Source organism: Gopherus evgoodei, chromosome 1 (assembly GCF_007399415.2).
Source record: "Gopherus evgoodei ecotype Sinaloan lineage chromosome 1, rGopEvg1_v1.p, whole genome shotgun sequence".
In the NCBI taxonomy this organism is placed as follows: domain Eukaryota; kingdom Metazoa; phylum Chordata; order Testudines; family Testudinidae; genus Gopherus; species Gopherus evgoodei.
In genome coordinates this window covers 241,105,546-241,131,490 of record NC_044322.1, presented here as the reverse complement: position 1 = coordinate 241,131,490, position 25,945 = coordinate 241,105,546, and the positions used below count along the sequence as shown (strand labels likewise).

The 25,945-nt window shown below is 44.5% G+C and overlaps 1 protein-coding gene across 10 annotated transcripts in view; it reads right to left on the bottom strand.

Annotated features, from left to right (window-relative positions):
* The window catches only part of LMNTD1 (lamin tail domain containing 1), a 303,257-nt gene that overhangs the window by 259,678 nt on the left and 17,634 nt on the right, over positions 1 to 25,945 (bottom strand). For 8 of the 10 annotated variants that reach the window (XM_030541043.1, XM_030541092.1, XM_030541054.1 and 5 more), the window contains exons 2-4: positions 25,408 to 25,586; positions 21,468 to 21,656; positions 9,932 to 10,025 (exon numbers count right to left, since the gene is read on the bottom strand). In XM_030541043.1, coding sequence (XP_030396903.1) covers positions 9,932 to 10,025; positions 21,468 to 21,656; positions 25,408 to 25,547 — 423 coding nt within the window. In that variant the 5' untranslated portion in view covers positions 25,548 to 25,586. Of the gene's footprint in view, positions 1 to 9,931; positions 10,026 to 21,467; positions 21,657 to 25,407; positions 25,587 to 25,945 lie in introns of those variants that run through there. The other 2 variants (XM_030541083.1, XM_030541075.1) reach the window with 2 other exon arrangements.

The window sequence follows — 25,945 nt, the reverse complement described above, 5'->3', positions numbered from 1 at the left end:
TCGTTCATGGTAACCTGGTTGAAATTCAGGAATTTAATTAAGAGGACAGAGATGGCCATTTCTACTGGGCTATTTGCCTGTGGCTTAAAAGAAATCCTTCCCTGCAGGTAGTCAAGCAGGGGGAAGAGGGTGGAAGGGTGATTGGCGCTGAGTTTTTTCGCATTTGGCTAGCAGTGATCTTCCATTATACCAGCCGCGCAGTGGGAGGGAGGGGTAAAGCGATCATCCCAGAGAATTGGACGGGGGGTGGTTTCTGCTGCTGCATGTTAACAGGAAAGAAGCAGCACTCAACTGGCTTTGCTTGCTATTTGAGAAAGGAGGGCGCTGGATATATATGAAGGCTGCAGAAGACGAAAGACAATGGCTTACCATGGCCACATGCAAGCTGAATTCTGCTGCCTGGACCTGCGTCTGAGAGATCTCTAACACCAGAGCTGCAAGCACTCAATATTAAGATGCAAAATGTGACCTTGTAGTGAAATCACATGTGCTATGTAAGGTGAATAGTGTTGTTCACCATGAAAGAGTATAAGCATTGTTCTGTAAAATGTATCTTTTTAAATACTTCTCTCCCTTTTTTCCCTCCCTCATGCAGCTGCAAATTTTTCAAGCCTTCCTACTCCATCCCGAAGGCTATCTCAGATAAGGCGGCAGAAAAAAAAGACGCCAGACGAAATGTTCTCGGAAATCATGGAAGTGACCCGCAATGAAAGAGCTCATCTGAATAAGTGGAAGGACGTGGTATCAAAGTACAGGAAAGATGCCAGTGACCGTGAGGACAGGAGAGATGAACATGAGGACAGGAGGGACTAACGTGAGGACAGGAGGGACGCTCGAGATGAGAGGTGGTGGCAGGAAGATCAGCGGTGGCGAGATGTAACGCTAGGGCTGCTGCGTGATCAAACTGACATGCTCCAGCATATGGTGGAGCTTCAGGAACGGCAGCAGGATCTTAGAGTGCCGCTGCAGCCCCTGTATAACCACCTGTCATAGTATAATTCCCAAATCTGAACCTTAGTGTCCAAAATATGGGTACTAACATGAATTCCCCTAAGCTTAATTACCAACTTAGATCCTGTAGTGCTGCCACCAATCAGGACTTAGAGTAGAGCGCCTGATAGACTCTGGTCTCCCCTAAAACCTTCCCTGGGGACCCCAAGACCCAAATTCCTTGAGTTTCACAACAAAGGGGAATAAACCATTTCCCTCCCCTTCTCCTTTCTTCCTCCCAGCTCTTTCCCACGCTGGGTACACTAGGAGATCACCGTGATTCAACTCCTTGAATCACCACACAGAGAGGAATGATACTTTCCCCCCTCCTCTTCCCTTTCTGCCTCACCCAGAGGCAAAACAGATTCAAGCTCCGTGAATTTAAAACAAAGGGATTCCCCCTTCTCCCCTCTCTCCCTATTAAGTACAGACTCAATTCCCTTGAGCCTCAACAAGGGGGAAAAATCAGACAGGTCTTAAAAGCAAAACTTTTAATAAAAAGAAAGAAAAAAATGTAAAAGTTTATCTCTGCAATTTAGATGGTAAAAAATTACAGGGTCTGTCAGCTTATAGAAACTAAAAAGAAGCCTCCCCCCAGCAAATACAATTTAAAATACTTCCAGCAACCTACACAATTGCAAATAAAGGAAAAGAAATAAAAAGACTATACCGCCTTTCTACCTTTATCCTTACAAAACTGGAACAGAAGATTAGAGAGCCTGTAGATACGTGTGGTCACTCTCAGAACCCAGAGAGAACAAAGCAAAACCCAAAAACACACACAAAGGCTTCCCTCCACCGAGATTTGAAAGTATCTTGTCTCCTGATTGGTCCTCTGGTCAGGTGTTACAGGTCACTGTTTGTTAACCCTTTACAGGTGAAAGAGACATTAACCCTTAGCTATCTGTTTATGACACCACCCTCCCCCCTCACCATGTTCCTTAGCCTCCTCACCCACCAGATGAGTAAGAATGCGTGGGGGGAGGCTCTGTGCACCTGCCCACTCCACCCCAGTGGACAGCCCAACCAAAAGGCTCTCATTATTAGGAAATTTTTTTAGTGGCCTTTTCCTTCCCTCCTATCGTCCTCCCAAACCCCATCCAGGCTACCTTGTCAGTTCTCTCCCTCTTTTTTAATTAATAAAGAATACACGATTTTTAAATGAGAGTGACTTTATTTCCTTAGAAAGCAAGCTGTGTTCGAAGGGGGTGGGGTGGGTGGCTTACAGGGAATGAGTCAATCAAGGGGTGGTGGGTTTCATCAAGGAGAAACAAACATAACAGTCACACTGTACCCTGGCCAGTGATGAAACTGGTTTTCAAAGCTTCTCTAATGCGCACTGCTTCCTGGTGTGCTCTTCTAATCGCCCTGGTGTCTGGCTGCGCGTAATCAGTGGCTAGGTGTTTTGCCTCAGCCTCCCACCCCGCCATAAAGGTCCCCCCCTTACTCTCACAGAGATTGTGGAGCACACAGCAAGCAGCAATAACAATGGGGACATTGGTTTGGCTGAGGTCTGAGCAAGTCAGTAATGTGCACCAGCGTGCCTTTAAATGGCCAAATGCACATTCTACCACCATTCTGCACTTGCTCAGCCTGTAGTTGAACAGTTCCTGACTACTGTGCAGGCTGCCTGTGTATGGCTTCATGAGTCATGGCATCAAGGGATAGGCTGGGTCTCCCAGGATAACTATAGGCATTTCAACATCCCCAGCTGTTATTTTCTGGTCTGGGAAGTAATTCCCTTGCTGCAGCCATTTAAACAAAGTAGTGTTCCTGAAGACGCAAGCGTCATGAACCCTTCCTGGCCATCCCATGTGGATGTTAGTGAAACGTCCCTTGTGATCCACCAGTGCTTGCAGCACCATGGAAAAGTACCCCTTGTGGTTTATGTACTGGGTGCCCTGGTGCTCCGGTGCCAAGATAGGGATATGGGTTCCATTTATCGCCCCACCACAGTTAGAGAATCCCATTGCAGCAAAGCCATCCACTATGACCTGCACATTTCCCAGAGTCACAACCTTTCATAGTAGCAGCTTAGTGATTGCTTTGGCTACTTGCATCACAGCAGCCCCCACAGTAGATTTGCCCACTCCAAATTGATTCCTGACTGACCGGTAGCTGTCTGGCGTTGCAAGCTTCCAAAGGGCTGTTGCCACTCGCTTCTCAACTGTGAGGGCTGCTCTCATCTTGGTATTCTGGCATTTCAGGGCAGGGGAAAGCAAGTCAAAAAGTTCCATGAAAGTGCCCTTACACATGCGAAAGTTTCGCAGCCACTGGGAATCATTCCACACCTGCAACACTATGCGGTCCCACAAGTCTGTGCTTGTTTCCCGGGCCCAAAATCGGCGTTCCATGGCTAGAACCTGCCCCATTACCAGCAGGATCCAGGATCTCCAACATGCCGGGGCTCGCAGTTTGAGAGAATTCTGTGTCCATGTCCTCATCACTCTCGTCGCTGCTCTGCCGTAGCCACCGCCTCCTCACCTGTCTTTGCAGGTCCCAGTTCAGCATAGACTGCACGAGAATGTGCGAGGTCTTTAAAATGTCCATGATTGCTGTCTTGAGCTCAGCAGGGTCCATGCTTGCCATGGTATGGCGTCTGCACAGTTTACCCAGGAAAAAAGGTGTGAAACGGTTGTCTGCCACTGCTTTCACGGAGGGAGGAGTGAGGTGTACGCAGAAGGACCAGCGACAATGTTTTTTGCCCCATCAGGCACTGGGATCTCAACCCAGAATTCCAATGGGTGGGGGAGACTGCGGGAACTATGGGATAGCTATGGGATAGCTACCCACAGTGCAATGCTCCGGAAATCAACGCTAGCCTCGGTACATGGACGCACACCACCGAATTACTGTGCTTAGTGTGGCCACATGCACTCAACTTTATACAATCTGTTTTACAAAACCGGTTTCTGTAAAATCGGAATAATCCTGTAGTGTAGACATACCCTAAGCTAAGCGGAGACCTGTTGCTCCTTAAATTCTAAATTTCCCTCTATTCAGCAACAATGCCCAAGGCCAATGCATCTAATCCCCACTGTCAGCCACTGTTCAACCCCCAGGGCAATAGTTTTCTATGATACTCTTCTATCACTGGGTGTGTGTGTCTTATGCTTGTTCCTCGAATATGTCCACTGGCCTGTCTAAATCAACCATGTTTTAGATGCTTGAATCAAAGCTGATCTCCAAATGGTGCCCAGGGCTGAAAAGTTATTGTGGCTGACAGATAACTGGACAATTCCACCCTTTCATTTACATTTTAAAATCTCACTCAGTGATCCGCCCTCATCCCACCACCACTCTGAATACTTCCTTGGGTCCAAATTGCACCTTCAGAATATCAAAGTGCAAAATCTAGCCATCCCAGGAGAAACATCTATCTTACTACAGACAGAATGACTCAGAGAGAACACCATGGAGGATGTTTATCTTTGGTCTTTTTTTTCCTTTCTTTTTTAAAATTTTTTTGCAGGGGGGTTGTTTTTGCATGCATTAGAATAGATGCTACAAAGGAGAACCAGGGCTCAACCAGTGTCATGCACCTGAATAGCCATGCTCCCTGTGGAAAGATGGAATGTGCCAACCATGCTAACTGGGCCATCACCTTAATGTTCAAAGAAGCACAAGAGCTGTATATACTGGACCTAAACAGAATAGAAATAGACAGTGTGCTTGGCATGTTCTTGTCTTTTTTTTAATTATGTCTTCTGCTTTTTGATTCCTTTTTTTTTTAAGACGCTGTGAAAAGTGGTATTTGAAATTTTTTTAATATCACTTTTCACAGTAGCAGACTTGCTAAGCTAGCTGGGAAGCTGCGAAAAGTGATATTAACAAACAGAAATATCAATTTTCACAACAGACTTACTCAGTCCTGGCAAGCCGGGAAACAAATTAAGCCCTGGATGGGGAGGTGGGTAGGGAAGCAGTAAGAGCCAGATGCAATGGGGGCGGAGGGGGAAGGGCCAGAGGAGAAAGTGGGGGCCACAGATGAGGGGGTGTTGGTGAACCTGGGACCAGAGCTCTGCAGCCACATGGCTGAAGCCTGGGGTCAGAGGACACAGCGGGGAACAGGAGCTATGGGGGGTGGTAAGCCTAGGGCCAGCACCCACTGCTATGTGACTGGGGCCCAGGGCCAGAGCCCATGGTCCTGCATCCAGACTCTGAAACCCTGCAGCCAGGGAATGGAGCCCACTGCCTGCCACCCCAAGGCTGAAGCCAGAAGCCTGAGCCCCACCGCCCTCGGGAAGGTGGGGTGTCAAGGTATTTTTCAAGTATCAGAGGGTAGCCGTGTTAGTCTGGATCTGTAAAAGCAGCAAAGAATCCTGTGGCACCTTATAGACTAACAGACGTTTTGGAGCATGAGCTTTCGTGGGTGAATACCCACTTCCTCAGATGCATGTAATGGAAAAGTCCAGGGGGCAGGTATATATATATGTGTGCTAGCAAGCAAGCTAGAGATAACGAGGTCAGTTCAATCAGGGAGGATGAGGCCCTGTTCTAGCAGTTGAGGTGTGAAAACCAAGAGAGGAGAAACTGGTTCTGTAATTGTGAATGGCTTGCCAATTACAGAACCAGTTTCTCCTCTCTTGGTTTTCACACCTCAACTGCTAGAACAGGGCCTCATCCTCCCTGATTGAACTGACCTCGTTATCTCTAGCTTGCTTGCTAGCACACATATATATACCTGCCCCCTGGATTTTTCCATTACATGCATCTGAGGAAGTGGGTATTCACCCACGAAAGCTCATGCTCCAAAACGTCTGTTAGTCTATAAGGTGCCACAGGATTCTTTGCTGCTTTTAAAGGTATTTTTCCCACTTTGAACTTTTGCGTCCAAAAAGTGGGGACCTGCATGTACCCTTCTAAACTTAATTCCTAGCTTAGATCTGATAGCACTGCCACCAGCCAAAATACAGTGTTTGGCACACTTTCTGTTCCCCTAAAACCTTTCTTGGGGAACCCAAGACCCAAATCCCTTGGGTCTTAAAACAAGGAGAAATAAACCATCCCCCCTCCTTTCCCCCTCCAAGACTTTCCCCTCCCTGGGTACCCTGAGAGGCTACACTGATCCAAACTCCTTGGATCTTAAAACAGAGAGTAATTAACCTTCTCCCCCTTCTTTTCCCCCCACCAATCCCTGGTGAGTTCAGACCCAATCCCCTTGGGTCTTAGACAAGGGGAAAAAAATCAATCAGGTTCTTAAAAAAGAAAAAGCTTTTAATTAAAGAAAGAAAAAGTAAAAATTATCTCTTTAAAATCAGGAGGGAAAATGTTTACAGGGTATTCAGCTCATATAGACTAGAGGGACTTCCCCCCCTCCCCAGCCTGAAATTCAAGTTACAGCAAACAGAGGTAAAAATACTTCCAGCAAAATACACATTCACAAGTTAAGAAAACAAACATAAGACTAATCCGCCTCGTCTAGCTAGTACTTACTATTTTGAACATGAAAGACTGTTTCGGAAAGATTGGGGAAACCTGGGGTGCACGTCTGGTCCCTCTTAGCCCCAAGAGCGAACAACGAACAAAACAAACAGCACAAACAAAGACATCCCTCCACAGAGATTTGAAAGTATCTTGTCCCTCGATTGGTCCTCTGGTCAGGTGTTAGCCAAGTTCACTGAGCTTCTTAATCCTTTATAGGTAAAAGAGACATTAACCCTTAACTATCTGTTTATGACATGGGGAACTCACAATAGCTGCCTGCTTCTGTAGAGCCCAGCCCCTGCTGATGGCCGTGAGGAGGAGCCACTGCTTTGCGCTCCCCCCCTTCGCTGTCTAGGAGGCTGCGGCCGCATTTGAGAAACACTGGTCTAGATCAGCAAGGTGGTTGCTGAGTTACATAAAGGACTTCTTACTGCTGCTCCTTGTCTGAGCAAAGGAGTACTCCCAACACATACACTAATTCATGTGTTTTCTTATCTCCATGGGTGGGGAAAGAAGTTGCTTGCCCCCTTGATGCAGACCAGCCAGAAAAAGCTATGGGGTTTCCCTTTTATTGTTTATTTAGTATAACAAACAAGCTGGAAACAGAAAATTAATACTTCAGTTTAAACAAAAAACAACAACAACAAAAAATAGCAAACCCAGACACCAGCTGCCAGGAGAGGCACACTAATGAATCAGCTGGGTCTCTCTCACCAAATCAGTTCCCTGCCACTGCAGAGGCCCCAGACACTGGTACTTCTTGGTCCTTTCTGTTCGCTGACTGAGTCTGTGACACACAATAGTTTAGTTTTCTGAAAGCTGTAATACTTCAGTCTAATCCAGGTTATTGATTTTAATACAGGGGTAACTCAGTGGGGTTTAGTGGCCTGGGATACACAGGAGGTCAGGCTGGATAATCTGGTGGCCCCTTCTAGCCTTAAACTTTATAACTGCTTACCCCTAATAAGACCCACATTTTTTTGCTCAGGATGTGTGACATGAATTGCCTTTTCCAGCTGCTGGCATTTTATGGGCCTCACCTCTACCTCCTTTTGGCTTCAGCTAATCAGTCCCTATTGGCTAATCTATGTTTTGGGTTGTTTTTAAAAAAAAAAAAAAAACCACCCCTAAGAGATGTCATTTATCTTCTCCACTTCTCTGGCCATTCCCACTTACTGGCTGTCTCAGCTGACATTGCACAGTCCTCAAGCCTTGGCTGCAGTACCTCAATCTTCCACAACAGAAATAATAGTCATCTCACTGTGCCAACAATTTCTTTTTTTAAAAAAATTATCCATGCAACTCCATAAGTAAACAAGCCCAGTTCAGGTAGAACTATATCGAGCTGGGCTGATTACTTCTGTTCTAACATACTCTCAAGGGGGGGAAAAGAGATTTAACAAAATTTAATAACATAAGTGTTGACAGACCCTTAAATGCAACAGATCTAACTAAGAGCAAAGTAGTATTTAACAAGGTAGTCCAGGGTTAAAAAATATTCTAGTCTCAAAACCACCATAGCATAAGGTAATAATACTTTACTCTGTAATGCCAGCTCTGCTTTTTGTAAAGAGCCACTCGGTGAAACAAAAATGTCTACTCACAGGACTGCAGGCTGGGAAGTTACTGCCTTATTTAACTGCATCACAAGAGAGGCAGAAGGACTCAAATTCCCACTCACTACATATAATGTAATGGAGCTGCAGAGCATGGCTCCATCCCATAATACCTAAGGGAAGCCAATTAACTCTGTGCTAACCACTTTACTCCCAGAATTTTAAATCACTTTGCAGACATTAATAAATTAAACTTCCCAACACCCTTATGAAGAGGCTACTGAGGAAAAATTGGAAAGAGTCCATCGGAGGGCAACAAAAATGGTTAGGGGGCCAGAGCACATGATTTATGAGGAGAGGCTGAGGGAACTAGGATTTAGTCTGCAGAAGAGAAGAATGAGGCGGGATTTGATAGCTGCTTTCAACTACCTGAAAGGGGGTTCCAAAGAGGATGGATCTGGACTGTTCTCAGTGGTACCAGATGACAGAACAAGGAGTAATGGTCTCAAGTTGCAGTGGGGAAGGTTTAGGTTGGATATTAGGAAAAACTTTCTCATTAGCGCTGGAATGGGTTATCTAGGGGGGCTGTGGAATCTCCTTCCTTAGAAGTTTTTAAGGTCAGGCTTGACAGAGCGCTGGCTGGGATGATTTAGTTGGGGATTGGTCCTGCCTTGTGCAGGGGGTTGGACTAGGTGACCTCCTGAGGTCCCTTCCAACCCTGATATCCTGTGAACTCTCCATTGTAATACATTGGCTTTCCTTCCTGCACAGTAACACAAACAACTCAAGGGCCTGATCACTGTACCACAGAATAGGCCCAATTCCTCCTCTGGCAGCCAACAGTCCCTATAGTGACCTCTTAAGCATATTCAGTGTAGGGGTTTGCACCAATGAGCTAATCAAGGTTTGCACCTGTTCAAGCTCAATCAGCACAAGCTCCAGTTTGTTTTCATCTGCACTAATGAGTCAGCACCACTGCACTACACCAAATACTTGCCATAGAGAAGGAACTGCGGCTAGTGAAAAGTGTGGACGAGGTTTTAGGCTGATTAAATCAGCGTGCTGGAGTACTGGGAGGAAAGTCAATGCATTAGAATGGGGATTCCAATCCTCTGCTTCCTCACAGCAACTCATTTCAGCACAACAGGAAGTGATTTGCCTAGCTTCACAAGAGGACTTGATTCCCCTTTCACTTGGTGTAATCATCTACCTGGCAGCAGAGGGAGAGCAAAACACTACCACAGTCGAATTCTCCCCTAGGGTGACCAGACAGCAAATGTGAAAAATCGGGATGGAGGTGGGAGGTAATAGGAGCCCATATAAGAAAAAGACCCAAAAATTGGGACTGTACCTATAAAATCAGGACGTCTGGTCACCCTATTCTCCAGTCACTTAAACCAATAGCAGCATTTTATGCCCAACTTTGCTCTCCTAAAAATGACAACACAAGGTGTGAGGTAGTGAAGAATCAGGGCCAAGAAAATTGAGACACAGCCAGGAATATGATCTGGGTTTCTGACTCTACCCAAAGACCATCCTTCCTGGCCAAAGCAAGAAGTTGAAAAGAAAATATACACAGAGATGGCATGGACATCGGCATAGTTAGACCACTGTGATAGACAAGGAAGAAGGCACTAAAGAGCACAAACCACTACTTGCTGGGGCTTTCAGTAATGCAGAAATCCAGCTGACCCACATAGGTGGGGAAATCCTGAAGCTGGCTCTATATGCAAACAAGTTTTTGGGCAGTGGTGAACTTCCTTCACCTTTGGAATTATGGAGACCTGGCCCTATAGACAATCATAGACACCAGCTTCCCAAGTGTGCTCTAATAAAGAACAGCCCATGTTAATCCATTGCTGGAGGAAGGACAATTCTGCAGAAGTTTTAGCAGTCTGATTAGGCGACACAGAATAGGCTTCAAAAGCACAGTTTAGGAGCAGTATTATTAACTTCACCTGTAAACAATTTTCTTTTTGATGCTCCAGCTGGTGTTTGAGTTGCAGTACCTGGTCCTGCAATTTTAGTCGCTGGGAAAATTCCTCTTCATACCTAAAGTAGTCAGGGATAAAGAGAAAACTCTATCACTGTTGTTCTTTCACACGGTATCAGTCCAAATCAAAGTGGTTATGAAACATGAACTATTAGCACATCCACTGGGGAGCCTGCGGGGCAGGAGGGGCGACCCACAGGAGGATGAAGAGCCAGACACATTCCTCTGCCTCCCCTGTTCAGAGATTACAGGCAGCTGGTGTGATCCATGGGCCTGACTATGGCTGGCACAGCCTTAACTTGTGTCCTGTTACAAAGCCCCCATGGGACATTGCTAGGGGACACAATCACCAGGACAAGCTTGCACCCTAGCCCTGCTCCTTCTAGCCTGCCTCCATCAAGAACACCACCTGCCCTGGGGGAAGCAAAAATCTACTTCAGAGAGGCATGAAGACCAGCACTGCACCTGACATGCAGGCCCTTTGTGCCAAAGTTATTCGCTGGGGGTAGAGATTATGTCTGTCCTATCTGCCTTTTCCCCAGCCTGGCTAATACAAAGGAGCCCTAGCGCAACTACTGGTGGTACCCTGGCTCTGTTGAAATCAACAAGATCTTTTTCACTGTCTTTAGCGGGATCAGGGCTTTCCCCAATGAGTCTGGCCTGAAGTGCCTGGACTATAAAAGGATCTCACAGCTTTTAGTGATTACTTTGCTTTGGAAAAGAGTAGTCGTTTTATGATAAATGGAAAAGTATAAATAGCATAAATGTTAGGAAAAAAAGCTGCTTATTGAAAAAAGGGACAATTACTTTGCAATTTGGCTGCAGCTTCCTCAATATGCAGAGGGAGAGAGCAACTAGTAATTGCAAGTAAGTCACTGTCTTTGGGATCCCTTCTTTGTTTTATAATAAGCACGTGAAAAGTGCTTGCTTTGGTAATGGGGTAGTCAGGGCATTCTTAAATTACTAGTTTATTCTCCCTGAATAGTTTTAAGTATTTTCCTGATTCATATTTTCCTTTTCTTTCTGCTGTTGGCAATGGTGGGATTTATTTATTGGGGCAAACAGCCCTAGTGTAGACGAGGCTTTCTACTTCCCGGCCAAGCAATGGTTAATGAGCCTACTTTTCTTTGCAGAATTGGGGGCCCATGTTAGGAACCAATTTAGACTGAATCATGTTGTAAGGATGAGTTTAGAACAGTGGTTTTCAAACTTTTTTTCTGGGGACCTAGTTGAAGAAAATTGTTGATGCCCGCAACACAAGGGAGCTGGGGATGAGGGGTTCAGGGTGTGGGAGGGAGCTCTAGGCTGGGGCAGAGGTTTGGGGTGTGGGGGTGAGGGCTGTGGGGTGGGGCAGGGAATGAGGGGTTCAGGGTGTGGGGGGGGCTCTGGGCTGGGGCAGGGGGTTAGGGTGGGGAGGGGGTCAGGGCTCTGGGCTGGGGGTGCAGGCTCTGGGTTGGGGTGGGGCTGGGGATGTGGGGTTCTGGAAGAGGTTCCAGGTTGGTGGGGCCTCAAGGCTGGTGCAGGGGATTGGGGCATGGACTTACCTCCGGCAGTTCCTGGTCAACGGCGCAGTCAGGGTACACTGCGGATCACACTGCCCTGGAAGCGACCAGCAGCAGGTCCGGCTCCTAGGCAGAGGCATGAGACTCACACCTCCAGGCACCGCCCCCCCAGACACCGGCCATTGGGGGTGTGGAGCCAGTTCTCAGCGCGGGGGCAGCACATGGAGCCCCACGGCCTCCCTGCCTAGAAGCCAGACCTGCTGCTGGCCACTTCTGGGGCACAGCGTGGTGTCAGAAAAGGTAGGCACTAGCCTGCCTTAACTGGGCAGCACTGCCAATGGGGCTTTTAATGTCCAGGTCAGCAGTGCTGACCAGAGCAAAGTGACCCAGTGCTTTATGATACCAGTCAGCTGTGTTCTTGGGGAACCAGGGCACAGTATCCAGCCTGTCTGACTCATGAAAGATACCCCAGCACACACACCAACCTCTGCTTAAACCAAAACCCATCAGAGAAAAGACTTGCAGAGAGCAGTGAAGGGCAGATGGGAGACACACTTAGACCCCTTCTGACAAGGGTGACAAGATTAAGACATCTCCATTAGCATACAGAATGAAGAACAGAGACAACTCCCCTAGCCTCATCTCCATGAAAGATGGGACAGAGAGACATCTCAATTTGCATATAGAATGGAGAACAGAGAACCGCACTGAACTCTGGAACCAGAAAAAGCAGGGAAGCACTGCATCAGGGGAATCTCTGCTCCAGATGCTAATTAACCTACTCCTGCCCATACCCAGCTCTGCAGTTATCAGACTAATTCTAGTAATGAATCCTTGATATTCAAAATACTGAAGCAGCCTAGTTGCATTGTGAGCTCCCTGGAAGAAAACAACACCCATAGCCAAGAGTGATCAGCTCCTATTGTCTAGCCTAAAGAAAACCTTTGAGTCATCAGTTTACCCATAAACAAATCTAGTGTTCTGCCTTGAACCATTGTATTTTCTCTACAAAAATCCCTACTCACCCTCCAGTAAGTATTCTATGCTTAGATCCAAACTATGCATCAGTTCCACTGGGACTCCATCTTCTCCTGACTGATTGTGCTGAGGGCATTTCCTGTCTCCAGCACTCAGGACCCTGAGCTACCACCATCACCTGGGAACCGCAACCAGTTCAAGCCTCATGGAGTGAGTGAGAGCCCCCTTCTGTCTCTCTCTCTGTTTTCCTTTCTACTTTAGGTATTAACCTTTAATAATGTATGTTATGTTGCTTTAGGCTCTCCTTGTGTAGTTATCACTATTATTCAATAAATAACTTTTATGGTTAAGCTGGTTGCTTCTCTCTCTCTTGCTGAACTTTACTCTTTTGTGTTTTTACCTTCCCCCATTCACTCTACAGCAGTGGTCCCCAATGCGGTGCCTGTGGGCGCCATGGCGCCCACCAGGGCATCTATGTGCGCCCGCATTCTGGCTGGTGGACAAGCATCCACTGAAAGGCCACTGAAAAGCGGTGTCATCAAGAGGCATTGCCGCCGAAAAGTAGTGTCACCAAAAGGTGTCACCGCCAAAATGCCACTGATTATCGGCAGCATTTCTGCGGTGACACCTCTTGATGTTGCCACTTCTCGGTAGCATTTCAGCGGATGCTTGTCCAACGGCCATGGTCCTCAGTGGCTCGTCGTCTGGCACCTGCCACCTAGAAGAGGTTGGAGGCCACTGCTCTAAAGCAATGCTTCTTTTACCTAAGCTAAAGATCCTTGCAGTACCCAAAATACTGTGGGGTTTGCTCATCAAGTAGGTTTTTACCAGTACAATTGTGATGTGAGAGTGGAGATAGGGACATGCTGAATCTGGGACACATAAGGGGTCAGCTTGAAAGTGCTGATTGACCTGGTCTGTTCAGACTTGCTCTGGTGTGTGTGTGTGCATCCGGTTTCAGGGCTAGAGGAATCCAGCCCTAGGGAACCTAAGTCTTGCAGGATAGTTCCATTGGAAGGGAACTTGCATAAGGGAGAAGTACAGCTCCATATGAAAACGCACATGACACAAGCAGTACATTGATAGAATTACAGAAACCTCACCCCTAAAAAGTAACTCGAATAAATGAGCATACCCTAAAGTAATAGGCAGATCCAGTAACACAACCCAGTACTGGATCACAACCCATGGTTTGAAAAACACTGGTCTAGAAGCCATATATGAGTCTAGAACCCAGAGCTGCAGAGCCTGGGAGAGGCAAGCTCAATGGGAGATCAGACACCACAGGAAGCACTGCCCAAAGAGTCCAGAGTGACAGTAGCCTGTGGCCTTCTGATTGGCCAAGCACACTGTTTAACCCTGGAGGGTGACCAAGGAAGTTGTCTGGGAATAGCAAAGACTTCTAGCCTGCTGTGACTCCAAACCTCATCTTGTTTTCTAATCTCTAGTCTCTGTCCCCATCCTGACTCTGGCCGCCTGATTCCAGCCTAATAGCTGTCTCTGATCTCCACTCTCTGCCCATACCCTGACTCTGACCCATATTGATCAATGCTGGCTCTAGCGATTATCCCAATCCCTACTCACTGACAACTACTTTGCGGCCATCCTTGACTTGTGGACACCAGCCCAGCTGTGACCACCAGACCACATCAGCTAAACATGGTTCCTTACATGTATCTAAACCCAGTTTAAGTATAGTTCCTTAGTCCAGATGGAACCCAGTGGGGTCAGGTCCTCAGCCATTAGACTCTAGCTCTGCTTTTTGTATGTAATGTGAGGAAATCAAAATGCATCCAGGAACAAGTTACATATTATGACTAGAAATAACTAATAAAATGTTCTGTTGGTTTTTTTAAAATTCTTGTAGTGGTATCCATAAAACTATTGTTACAGGCCCAGTTAAGTTATAGTTATGCACCAAATTAAGCTTTAGAACCAAATCCAGACTGTGTCTAAACTCTACATGTTTACTGACTCCCTTGAATTTGGCCCAAGACCTTTCATGACTTACTGGAAGATTTGCCTCAAAGACTGCGGAAGGCTGTCTCATATATGTGATAGTTAGCACAGGGAAAGGAGATGAGTTGTTTAGGATAGTTCAGGAAATGATTTAGCTGCACACAGCATTTTACTGACAGATACAATTATCAGTTAGGGTTGGTTGAAAATTTTCTATTGAAACTTTGTTTGAGGGGGCTTCAACTAAATGTAATTTATCATGAAAAAGGTCAGTTTTCCTCTTTTTTTTTTTGATGTTTATGTTGGATAACTAAAACTTTTGACAAAAAATTATTCTTTTCTCCTGCCCCAGTTTTTGGCTGAATTGTTTTCAGTTTTCATGAGTTTTTGGCCACAACTGAAATATTCGAACTTTTCGGGATATCTGTTTTTCAACCACAATAAAAATGGACATCTTCTGCAGGAGGAAAAAAAACATTTTTCTGATCTGCTCTTTTGGCAGGTCCCATCTCTCAGGAGTTCAATCAGTCTGGACTGAAGCTAAACAAGGAAAAGTGAGTTTTCTGCCTACCCTAAATCGAGTTTTTGGGACGGACAAAAAACAAAGTCCTAACCCTGAGAAAGTAAAACCAATTCAAGAACTGAATGTATCAACATATGTACCAGAACTGAGACGTGGCCTAGGGTAGCAAATTACCTCAGACAATACCAACAAGACCTTTCTACAGCAACAAAAACAACAAAATGAACTATTAAACTCCAACACATCATGAGAATGGGTGCTAAATGAAGAAATTGTCCTAAAAAAAGGTAAAAGAAATTAACACAAGAGCCGCAGTTCTCAAATACTGTGATATGAACAAGTCCACAAGGATGAGTACAGATGCAAGCTGCTCCGACCTAGGTGGTATATTGTGGCAACAACATGGATCTGAGTGGAAGTTAAATTTTGCTCTGAACACTCACAGAAGCAGAAAAATGTACACTGTGAGCGAAAAGGAGTGCCTGGCAAGCCTACGGGCATGTGAGAACTTTTACAGATATCTGTGTGGGCTGGATTCTTTTGCACTGATAATAGACCATAAACCTCTTGTAATCCTCTTCAGTGGAAAAGACCTGGCTCAAGCCAACGTCTTTTGATCCGGTTAACGCAATTTAACCCATTTGCTAATTATGTTTCTGGGAAAAATCTGGTAGCAGCAGATGCTCTACCATGGAGTCCCGTATCTCACTCAGCTACCTGTGAGCTCGAAGATGATGTAAAGGTGTATGTGGATGCTACAGATGAATACAGACCAGTGTCAGAAAAGAAATTACATCAGCTACAAAAAGCCACCTCAACAGACACACAACTTCAAAGAGTTCTAAATTACATTACAGCCTGCTGGTTACCTGGTTGTTGCAGAGTATTTTTCCAGGTTATTGAGAAACTGAAGTGCACTGTCTCTCACTTTAGTATTCCAGAAAAACTAGTGATGGACGATGGACAATGGACTCCAATTCACTGCTGTAGAATTTAAATAATTCCAAATGAAATATGATTTTGATTATACTGCTAACAGCCCACATTCCCCACAAGTGAATGGAGAGGCTAAGAGAGCTGTATAGATAGCCAAGAAAATCCTACAACACGAAGATATATTCCTTGCTCTTCTGAGTTACCGATCAGCACCAATAGTAGCTACTGGATATAGCCCCGCAAAACTGATGGGAATACCACTCAAAACTACTGTTCCACCTTTGGAAAAGAACCTATCTTCTAAGTGACCAGACAAGAAGAGAGTAGCCAAATCAGATAAAAAAGCTAAGAGAACACTTTTATAACAGATGCTACTCAATTAGAGTCTGGGTCTAGAACCTGCTGACTGTCTTCATGTCAAATGGATAGAGAAAAAGGATAGACTACCCCAGCTGTTGTAAAGAAAAAGAATTCAGCGCCCAGATCATATGTGCTTGAGACCAACAGTGGAAAGTTCAACAGAAACTGCTGACATCTACAGTTTGTTCCTCCAGAAAGAACAATCAATAGCACACACTCTACAGATGGTGGATGCAGAACAAGACTCCTCAAGGATTCCAAGCAGTGGCATAGCCAGGTGGAGGGAACAGAAGGAGCGATCCAAAAAAAAGGGCACCACCAGCAGCAGTGCTTTTACTCACTCGGCGGTGCTCTGAATCTTTGGCGGTGGGCCCTTCACTCGCTCTGGGTGTCTTTGGCGGCACTGAAGGACCCGCTGCTGAAATGCTGCCGAAGACCCGCAGAGCAAGAGAAGGTCCCGCTCCCCCTGTTCCTTCAAGTGAGTAAAAATTAAAAAGGCACCAAGAAATTGAAAAGGCGCTACTTGTGCTCAGTGGGGAAGCGGCCACCGCCCCACTCCCCCACAATAGCTACTCTACTGATTCCAAGCCAACCACAGCCAGTCGTTGAAACTAATAGCCAGATGACCAAGTTGTTACACGTTTGGGTCGTGTAGTTAGAAAACCAGTACAATTCAGAGACACTTAGGAGACTTAACAGTACTGAACTTTAAAGTGTACGTTTTGTAAATGGTAGGAATGTAAAACTTAAAAAGGGGAGATGTCATGGAGTGCTAAACCATACTGTACTGTTCAGCCATTAGGTGGTGTCATGTGTAATATACTTAAGCTCACAAGAGCCATTCCTGTCATTACAGGATCTTATGGTGTACACATCTCTGGTAGATCTCTCTGGGAAGAAAGCTATGTAGCCAATCCCCGTCTGGTACAGAAGCCTGACCTGCTAGTAGCAGGCCTACAATCTACCATGTATAAGATGTACATGCCATTTTCTGACCTGCTCCATTGGAAAATCCTGTTCCTGAGGAGTTTAGATTGTAAATACTCAAAAAAGCAAGGAATGGCAGAGAAACATTGAGCAGAAGGGCTTGGAATTAAGGGGGTTAAAGCAAAGGCAGAATTTTACACCCCAATGGCAGCTGCTATTTACCCAATAACAAATAGGCAAGTAGAAAGTAGGTTATGCCCTTAACAGAACAACCCCACTGGCCAATTCTGTCTTCAAGCTTAAGCTTTGAAACCCAGGATGTACTGTCTACTCCTAGGTCACATCCTTCTCTTCCTTTTGGATGAATAATTTCCATACTGTTCTCTATTTATTGTGCAACTGAGATGCTCCACAGGAGAGTCCAACAAATGTTCATTGGCAATAATAAAGTGTAGAACATTTAGCAGATGAGATTGTTTTCTACAATGAGCAGAGCAGGGAACTAGGAATCAGAACTCCTGTTCACTACTATTCATGGCTCTGCTACTGACACTTAAGTAAATCACTCACTTTCTCAGTGCCTGAGTTTCTCTGTCTGTGAAATGGGGATACCATTATTTATATGGGGTGTTGTGAAGCTTAACCAGTGTTTCTGAATGTTCTCTGAGGGCCTCGGGAAGCAAAATGCTACGGAAGTGCAGATCATGATTAAACCCCCCCAACTATTTCATCATGCAGTGAAAGTGTTGTTGGGTGTGACCAGCAGGGCATAGTCTCCTCTTGGTGTCTGTGGAGATGAGGATATGTAAAAATGCCTGGGGCTGTACTAAAATGCCAGGGACTTCAACACCCCTCTAAACATTCTTGAAGTCCCACGACATCCACTAAAACAGAGATACCTGGAAGCAACATTTGAAGAGATTTTAGCAGGGAGGACCATGATGGGCTTTTAGCTTTTTAAAAATATCTGTTTAAAATAAATGTCCAAAAATCAGAAGATAAATCAGAGAATTTTAAATTTATATTAAAAATGACAATGGAGAGCCTCCACATTAAGGCTGTCATTGCTCCAGCTCAGATCTCGGCAAGAGTCTTGGACAGTGGTTCACATCCCATGTGTTCTGATAACTAGGCAGAAGGGGCTGAATGACAACCCTAGGGCTAAATCCTGCAGGTTTTACTCAAGCCAAGCTCTCACTGACTCCACTGGGAATTCTGCATGACAAAGGACTTTAAGATTTACCCTTGAAGCATGGATTTCCTATCTACCTACGGTTTAATTCAGAATGTCATCGCCATTATTGACAGTGGACCATTTCTACATACCATTATTTATCATTTTTATATTATATTATTTACGTATTATTATGGTAGTACCTAGAGGCCCCATGGTGCTAGGTGCAGTACAAGCACATAGTAAGAGACAGTCCCTGCTCCAGAATGTTTACAGTCTAAATGGATGGAATAGACCAGCGGTTCTCAACCTGCAGCCCGCGGGCCACTTGTGGCCCAATCAGCACAGAGCCGCAGCTCATGTGACATTCTCAGAGCCATACAGATAGTATTGGATGCAGCCCACAATGGTAAATAGGTTGAGAACCACTGGAACAGACAAAGAGTGGGAGGGGAAGTGGCTGAAGTGATTTGCCTAAGGTTACATGTAGTGGTAGAGCCAAGAATAGAACTGAAGCTGCCTGACTTACAGGCCAGTGCCCCATCCATAAGAACACCCTGTCTTCCACAAGACCAAAAAACAAGGTGAATCTCTTTTTCTATGTTTAATTAGACCTGGGGGATAGCAAATCATTCAGCTTCTCAAACCTACATTTTTTGAGATTTTGCTTCCAACCTGCGGAGAAGCTCCCACTTGGTGCTTTGTTTTCATATTTTCAGGTGCTAAACTGGCCAGTTTTTATCTTGTAAGATAGCCTTGGTTCTTTGAAGTGGTAACATCAGCAATCAAAATCTTGTACAGACAGCCATGTTGTGTTTTTGCAATTACATTCTGCTTGCTTGTTGTTAAAAATCCATGCAATTTCTAGTTTCCCATAACAAATGTAAGGATAATTATCTCATAATCTGCTGGGTACAAATTTAATTAATCCATGATAAATAGTAATAATTATCAACTAAATAGCAAGTACTGTAAGTTGGTCTTAGGTACCCATGTGATATGAAAAACAGACATGCAATTACGATAGCTCTTATTTCTTTGACAGTGGCTATCAGAACCTTTATATCTTGGATGTTGTTTATTTTGGGACCTCAACTCATAATGGACTTCCAACGTGCAGGACAATTTCAAATTTAACATGGGAATGAGGGGCGTGTTGCTATCTCAGAGTAAAATTAGCCTTTGTGGGTCTAAGATGTACATATTGCTGGCCCTGTGCACAGGGATGTATTGGACCCTAAAATGCATTGATAAGTGCTCTTCTTTTAGGTGCTTTTTAGCTCTTAGGCAAAGTAATGATCAATGTGCTCTCCACTGACTTGCTGCTAGAAAAGCCCCAGCTTTCAAGTCTCTAGTCTGTCACCAGTCATCACAGTGGGAAAGGGGAAGACCACAAATATTCATCGATTCTCTTCACTGGTGCTACCAAATGGCCTGGGCTAACTGCCAGAAAAGGAAAGATCATCTGGCCCTCACCAGCTCCTGACTGAGTGAGAGGGAGAGAGTTAATAGTGGAAAGGAGATGGGCAAAGAGAAAATGGGGAGAATTTTTGAGGGGGAAAGAATAAATTGCATAGAAGTGGAACCCCATTAAATGGTCACAGTGGAAGCCCCTTAATATCCTAATGCCAGCCCGCTTGAAGCTGATACAGGATGCAAGTCTGCTTATCTCCACATACTTCCAGTAATACAACGCAGTGCTATAAGTAGCACTTTTCTGATTTGCAGCCATTCTTCCCTCTCTTGGAGTACAACAGTTTGATAGGGAAATATAAGGACACTTAAAACATACACTGAGGTCTGGTGCTTTCAATTAGGTATAAAGGCAAAAAGTCAAAGGATGTCAGGTCATGTGACTATCTTACTGGGGAAAGGATAGGATGTGAAAGCCCAGTGCTCCATGCCAGACAACACATGCAAAGCAATTCCTTGATCATTGCATCCACTGATCGTAGATGAATAGCTGCTGCTCATGTTGAGAGGCACACAAGAAGCAGCCAGAACAGTCTATTGAATAGTTAATAATGGGAGCTGCAACAATTTTCCAAGCTCCTTTGACTGCTGCTATGTCACATTATTCTGAATTGCTTCTCATCAAAGTTTGCAGATCAGAATACAGCCATTAAATCTGGCAGCAGAGCAGCTAATCTGAATTTGTCACACTCATGAGCTATGCTCAGCTATTTTAAATAAACCTGGGTTACACTGGCACAGTTTATGTTTGCTAGTTGAGGACAAGCAGCACAGGTTGCTCAATGTGTTTTGTACTGACATTAAAAGCTACGAGAGCTGGGAAAACCCTTTAGGGGGTCGACTTGCCACACTCCTGAGTTTAGACATGGCTCAAATAAAGTAATGAGAGAAACTTCCAGGACATTTTCTGCCTTTTTAATCCATTTTTCAATTTTTATTTTTTTTTACTTTTTACATTGAAATTATTCTCAAAAGATTTATGCTCTCTCTAGAGCAGTCTATGCCTTACAAAAAGCAATATGTTAACCAAAGCACCACTCCAGTAGTAAGAGTGCTTCTCCTTATGAGCTGAATCCTGTCATGTGAGGAGTCTCATTGACATTGCATTACAGAACTCAATAGTGCTACCTAATAAGATTTGCTTTGATGTATTTAGGATATTGTGGACTACGTCTAGGACTATGCTTTGGCTGCTTTGTGCTTCCATGCCAGAAAGCCAGCTTAAATGGCTACAAGGAAAGTCTCTGGGTAATCTAAGGCCAGTGAATCAGCAGTTCATCTTTTTGCTGTCAGTGTAGCAGCTATAATCACAAGAAAGTGGGTATGGCCAGAGCATCACCGCACTCCAGCTATTCCCAACTGCAAAAACAACCCCTGAGGATAGTGCCAAAAACTGCTCTAATTCATGCCAGAGACTATCAGCCCTCAGATGGTCTTAGAATCCTAGGGCTGCTAAACTGCAATACAGCCACCGTTGCCCTCCCTCTCCTGAGATGTGGCAAACACAGCTTGGATGCAGCCGAGTGTCTGGGCTTGTACCTTTAAATATGCATTGTTCTTTGAGACAAGATTAAGAGGTATGGCTCTTTGTGAATACGACATAAATAGCCAGAGGTAAGAAATCAGAAACGTGCAAATTTCTGCCCGAAACCTAACCTTAGTTTCTTACTTTCTTTGAGATATCAGGATGTTTTTATTTAGCTCCTCAAGCTCTTTCATAGCTAGATCCAGCTGTATTGAGGATAATGTCCTTTGGGTTTTCAGCTCTTGCAAATCTGTTTCCTTCTGGGCCACGAGAAGTTGTAAATTCTTTAAGTCTTCATCTTTCTTCAGGAGTACAGTATCCAGCTCCTCCTGTCTGAGCACACACAAAATATCAATCAGAGCCAAAAATTAAAGATTTACTGTGCTCCCGTTTTTAGAAAAATGAAAATTAAACTGTGATAAATTGAACCAACAAACCAAAGAAATAAAAAATAGGGTCAGATTCCGGCTGCTCCTACTCAGATGCACAATGGGGGGCAGACAACACATGGAGCTTTCTCCCCAGCCCCCACTCTCAAATAATATCTCCAGCCACTGCCGCTACTGAAATGGCTCTACTTTCCAAAATGCAGACTTTGCAATACCATATTATTTATAGACTGGGTTGGTAGCACTACCTATTATTAAGGTTGCCCAACACTTCCCATTATAAGAACTTGGTTTCACTTGCTTATAAACTTTTGCCAAACATAAACTGTTTGGGCTCAAATTTTCCATGCTGGGTTTTCTGTATTAGGTTGAATTTTTTTTGAAAAATTTCAGCCAAAATAATTCAGATATTTCTGAGAACAAGGCGAGGGGAAAATACGCTTTGGAGCACAGACTTTGGCAGGATTGGCCTTTATGTCAAAAATGTGCATTTTGCCTTCCTCATGAAAATCTACCCAAATTATAAACTTTTGAAATTTTCAGTTCACACATGCTCAGTAGAGACTTGTTAAAACTTTGCAGTTTCAGTCCCTGAATATTCTGCCCATATTAAGCAAGCTAATACCCAGGACAAAACTCCCCTTCATTACACAACCCTGATTCATCCCCAGAGCAGGTACATCCTGTGCACAGGAAAAGGACAACATGTGGAAAAAAGTACAGTAACTCCTCGCTTAACAGTGTAGTTATGTTCCTGAAAAATGCAACTTAAAGTGAAACAATGTTAAGTGAATCCAATTTCCCCATAAGAATTAATGTAAATGTGGGGTGGGGGGAGGGTTAGGTTCCATGGAAATTTTTTTCACCATACAAAAAACTATATATATATATATACACACACACACACACACACACACACACACACACACACACACACACACACACACACACACACACAGTATGAGTTTTAAACAAATAATTTAATATTGTTCACAGCTATGATGATTGTGAAGCTTGGTTGAGTTGGTGAAGTTAGAGGGTGGAAGAGGATGGGATATTTCCCAGGGAATGCCTTGCTGCTACATGATGAACTAGCACTCGGCTGAGGCCTCAAGGGTTAATACATTGTTGTTAATGTAGCCTCACACTCTACAAGGCAGCATAAATGGAGGGAGGGAAGACAGCATGACAGACAGAGACAGACACACACACCCTGTGTTTGTGAGAAAGAGAGAGAGATGTGCATTGCCCCTTTAAGTATGCTGACCCTGCTCTAAGTACATTGCCTTTAAAAAAATCAAGAAGTTGAGAAAGCAGCTGCGGTCAGCAAGCTCTCTCCGTCCTGAGCCCTGTCCTGTCCCCACCTGGCTCTATATGGAGAAGGGGTAAGAGGAGGGCAGGAGTAGGGGGGAGGGAGACTCCCTGACCTTAGCCTCCCTGTTCCCGCCTCCCCTGAACAGCAAGCAGGAGGATACCAGGAGCAGCTCCAAGGCAGAGGGCAAGAATGGCACATGGCAGTGAGTTGAGGAACAACTGAACTGCCAATAATTGGTAGCCTGCTGGGCAGCTGCTGCAGAGGGAACTTAGGGGAGCGAGGAGCTGATAGGAGTCTGCCGGTCCATCCTGATTCCAAGCCCCCACCAGCTAGCTTCAATGGGCTGCTCTTCCTGCAAGCAGTGGACAAAGCAGGCAGCTGCCAAACAACATTATAAGAGAGCATTGCACAACTTTAAATGAGCATGTTCCCTAACTGATCAGCAATGTAACAACAAAACAACGTTAACCAAGACAACTAAGTGAAGAGTTACTGTAGTATGTGATCATGTAATTAAAGATTGTATCATAATGCATATGCACAATTGGGCTGATTAAAGTTGCACAGGCAACCTTAATTCTGGTATTTCTTAACTTTTGGATTCTTGATTTTGAAACCTTATTATTAATATTGTTTTAACACAGCTTGTGTGCAATATTTTAAAATAAGTTTACAAAACTGCTGTTATTTTTGCTTAAATTGTTAACTCAGCGTTCAGGGTTATTTGTCCTTTTTGATACAGTACATACAATCCATTAAGTTATTTTGGTATATCCACATGCATGCAATCAGTCCTTACTGTTTTCTTGACACTAGTTTGGTCTCCTAAGCTGTAGTCTCAGTGAGCGTTATTAACCAATACCATACAGTAGAATCTTGTCATTTTTCACTCCGTTAATCTACAAGGCCAATAATTCTCATACAAGAAGTGTGGTCTTATCCCACTTCTCTGCCAAGATTTAACTGCATACACAATGCAAAGCATGGAGGGCAAAGTCATATTTGTGCAGTGGGCCAGCATGAGGCATGTCTGTCACTTAAGTCCCCAGTAACCCCCTATTTTTGCATAAATTAGATGCTCTGGTGATGGTGTTACAGACCTGATTGAGTTCCCCTAGTGGACAGTCACCACTCTGTTGTAATTAGTTCCAACCTTTGGATCCCACTTTTCAAGCCAGTGGGTCTGGCCACTGCCAGCATCTAGTCACAATTTCTAGCCCTAAGGTGCACTCCTGAATGCAGACTCCCTGTCTGCCACCCTCTCCTGCGGTGTGGGATTCCAGGGTCCAACCGTCCTAGGCCCTGAAGCCAGCGCTCCGACTTCCCAGTTGCTTATGCATGCTTCCACCAGAGTTCCATCTCTGGGCAATCTGGTTTATCATTTAACTCCTTGGGGACCATGTGGCAGGCAAGGCAAGGAACACAGGCTTTGCACAGGGCTTCTAAAACCATAGTAACATTGACTCTTAAAGCATACAAGTATTATAGATCTTTGGGCAAAACAACAAATACCTTTACACACTCCTCACTGTGTCTATGCTCAGCCCTTCTTCTGAGCCATTGGGCCCACTCTGTGTTCGAGTGGGTAGGTCCCTCCTGCCTCTCCTTCTATTGCTGGCAATGGTCAGACTCTGAAGGAGAGGAAGACTGGAACTGATCCTGCCTTTAAATAAGATTTCTATCCCCTTTGCCATGTGACCAACTGGTCAGCTTCAGACCCCAGTCAGGTGTCTTGCCAGGAAGTTCCAGCCCCCCTCCCCAAGTCCAAAATGGGTTTCTTTCAGTCTGATCAGTCTCTGTAGCAAACCATTGTCCTAGGATGGGTCCTTGTAATGAGAAAGAAAATCATTGTTGATCACTCTTGTGTTAGTCTATTCAAAGAGGTGTCAAGCATTAGAATAATCTACTTTGGGCTGTCCTTGACATCTCTAGACACTGTTGCCAACTCTTGTGATTTTAGCACATCTTGCATGTTTTTCTTAAAGCCCCAGCTCCTGGAATAAAGACTTTTCATAAGAATCTTGGGTTTTTTTCAGGAAAAACAGAAAACAAAAAAAGACAAAAAAAAATGTAAATTTCTAGTCCTCACAGTTGCTGAGAAAAGTTGCTTGAAAATGCAAACCTAGTGCACCCTAAAGGCTCAGAAACCACTGTGTGAAGAACTCAACATTTATTATTTGTTTTTAAATCTCACTGTTTCTGGAGGTTTGATTCATGGTTTTTGAATACCTGAGATTGGCAAAACTAGATATCACAAATTTCTTAGGGCAGCGAATTTCTTTTATTGAGCTATAAATGCCACAACTGCCTTATTGCTCTCTTTAAATAAGAAAAACAACTTTCCATCAGAACTCTGTATTCAGTGCAGAAGCAAACAAACCTGCTTTGGGATCTGGTTTCCATTTGAGCATTCTTGTGTCCGCTGATTTCCGTTCTCATCTTGCCACAACTGCTCACTTCTAGTTGTTCCTGAGGTGCAGGCATCTCCTTCTTTTCGTATGTGCCAGAAATGGTAGCCATCTCATCTTTTAAATGGTGAGTCTCAGATGACAGATGAATCTACATGGTAGAAGATGGAAGAAATGGTCACTTGTAACTTCCAGGGTATAACGTTGTTTTGCCAGCTCAAAAACTGGTCATGCTGTAATCAACCTCTTCCCCCAGGTTTCCTATTTCAGACCTGACTCTTCAATAACAATGCTCCCACTGACTTCAGTAGCGTAGGATAAGGCTTGCCTTCCTTCTGCCCTGTGTTAAAATCCTACAATTTTGTTTGCTTTTGTCATTTAGGCCCACATTTGTAAAAGCGTGTACATAACTTTACAAATCTGGGACTTATTCACTTGCACATTGAATTTGTAAAATGAAGCACCCATCTCTCAGACTCAAGATGATGGACTCTGGACTGCTTTGATACA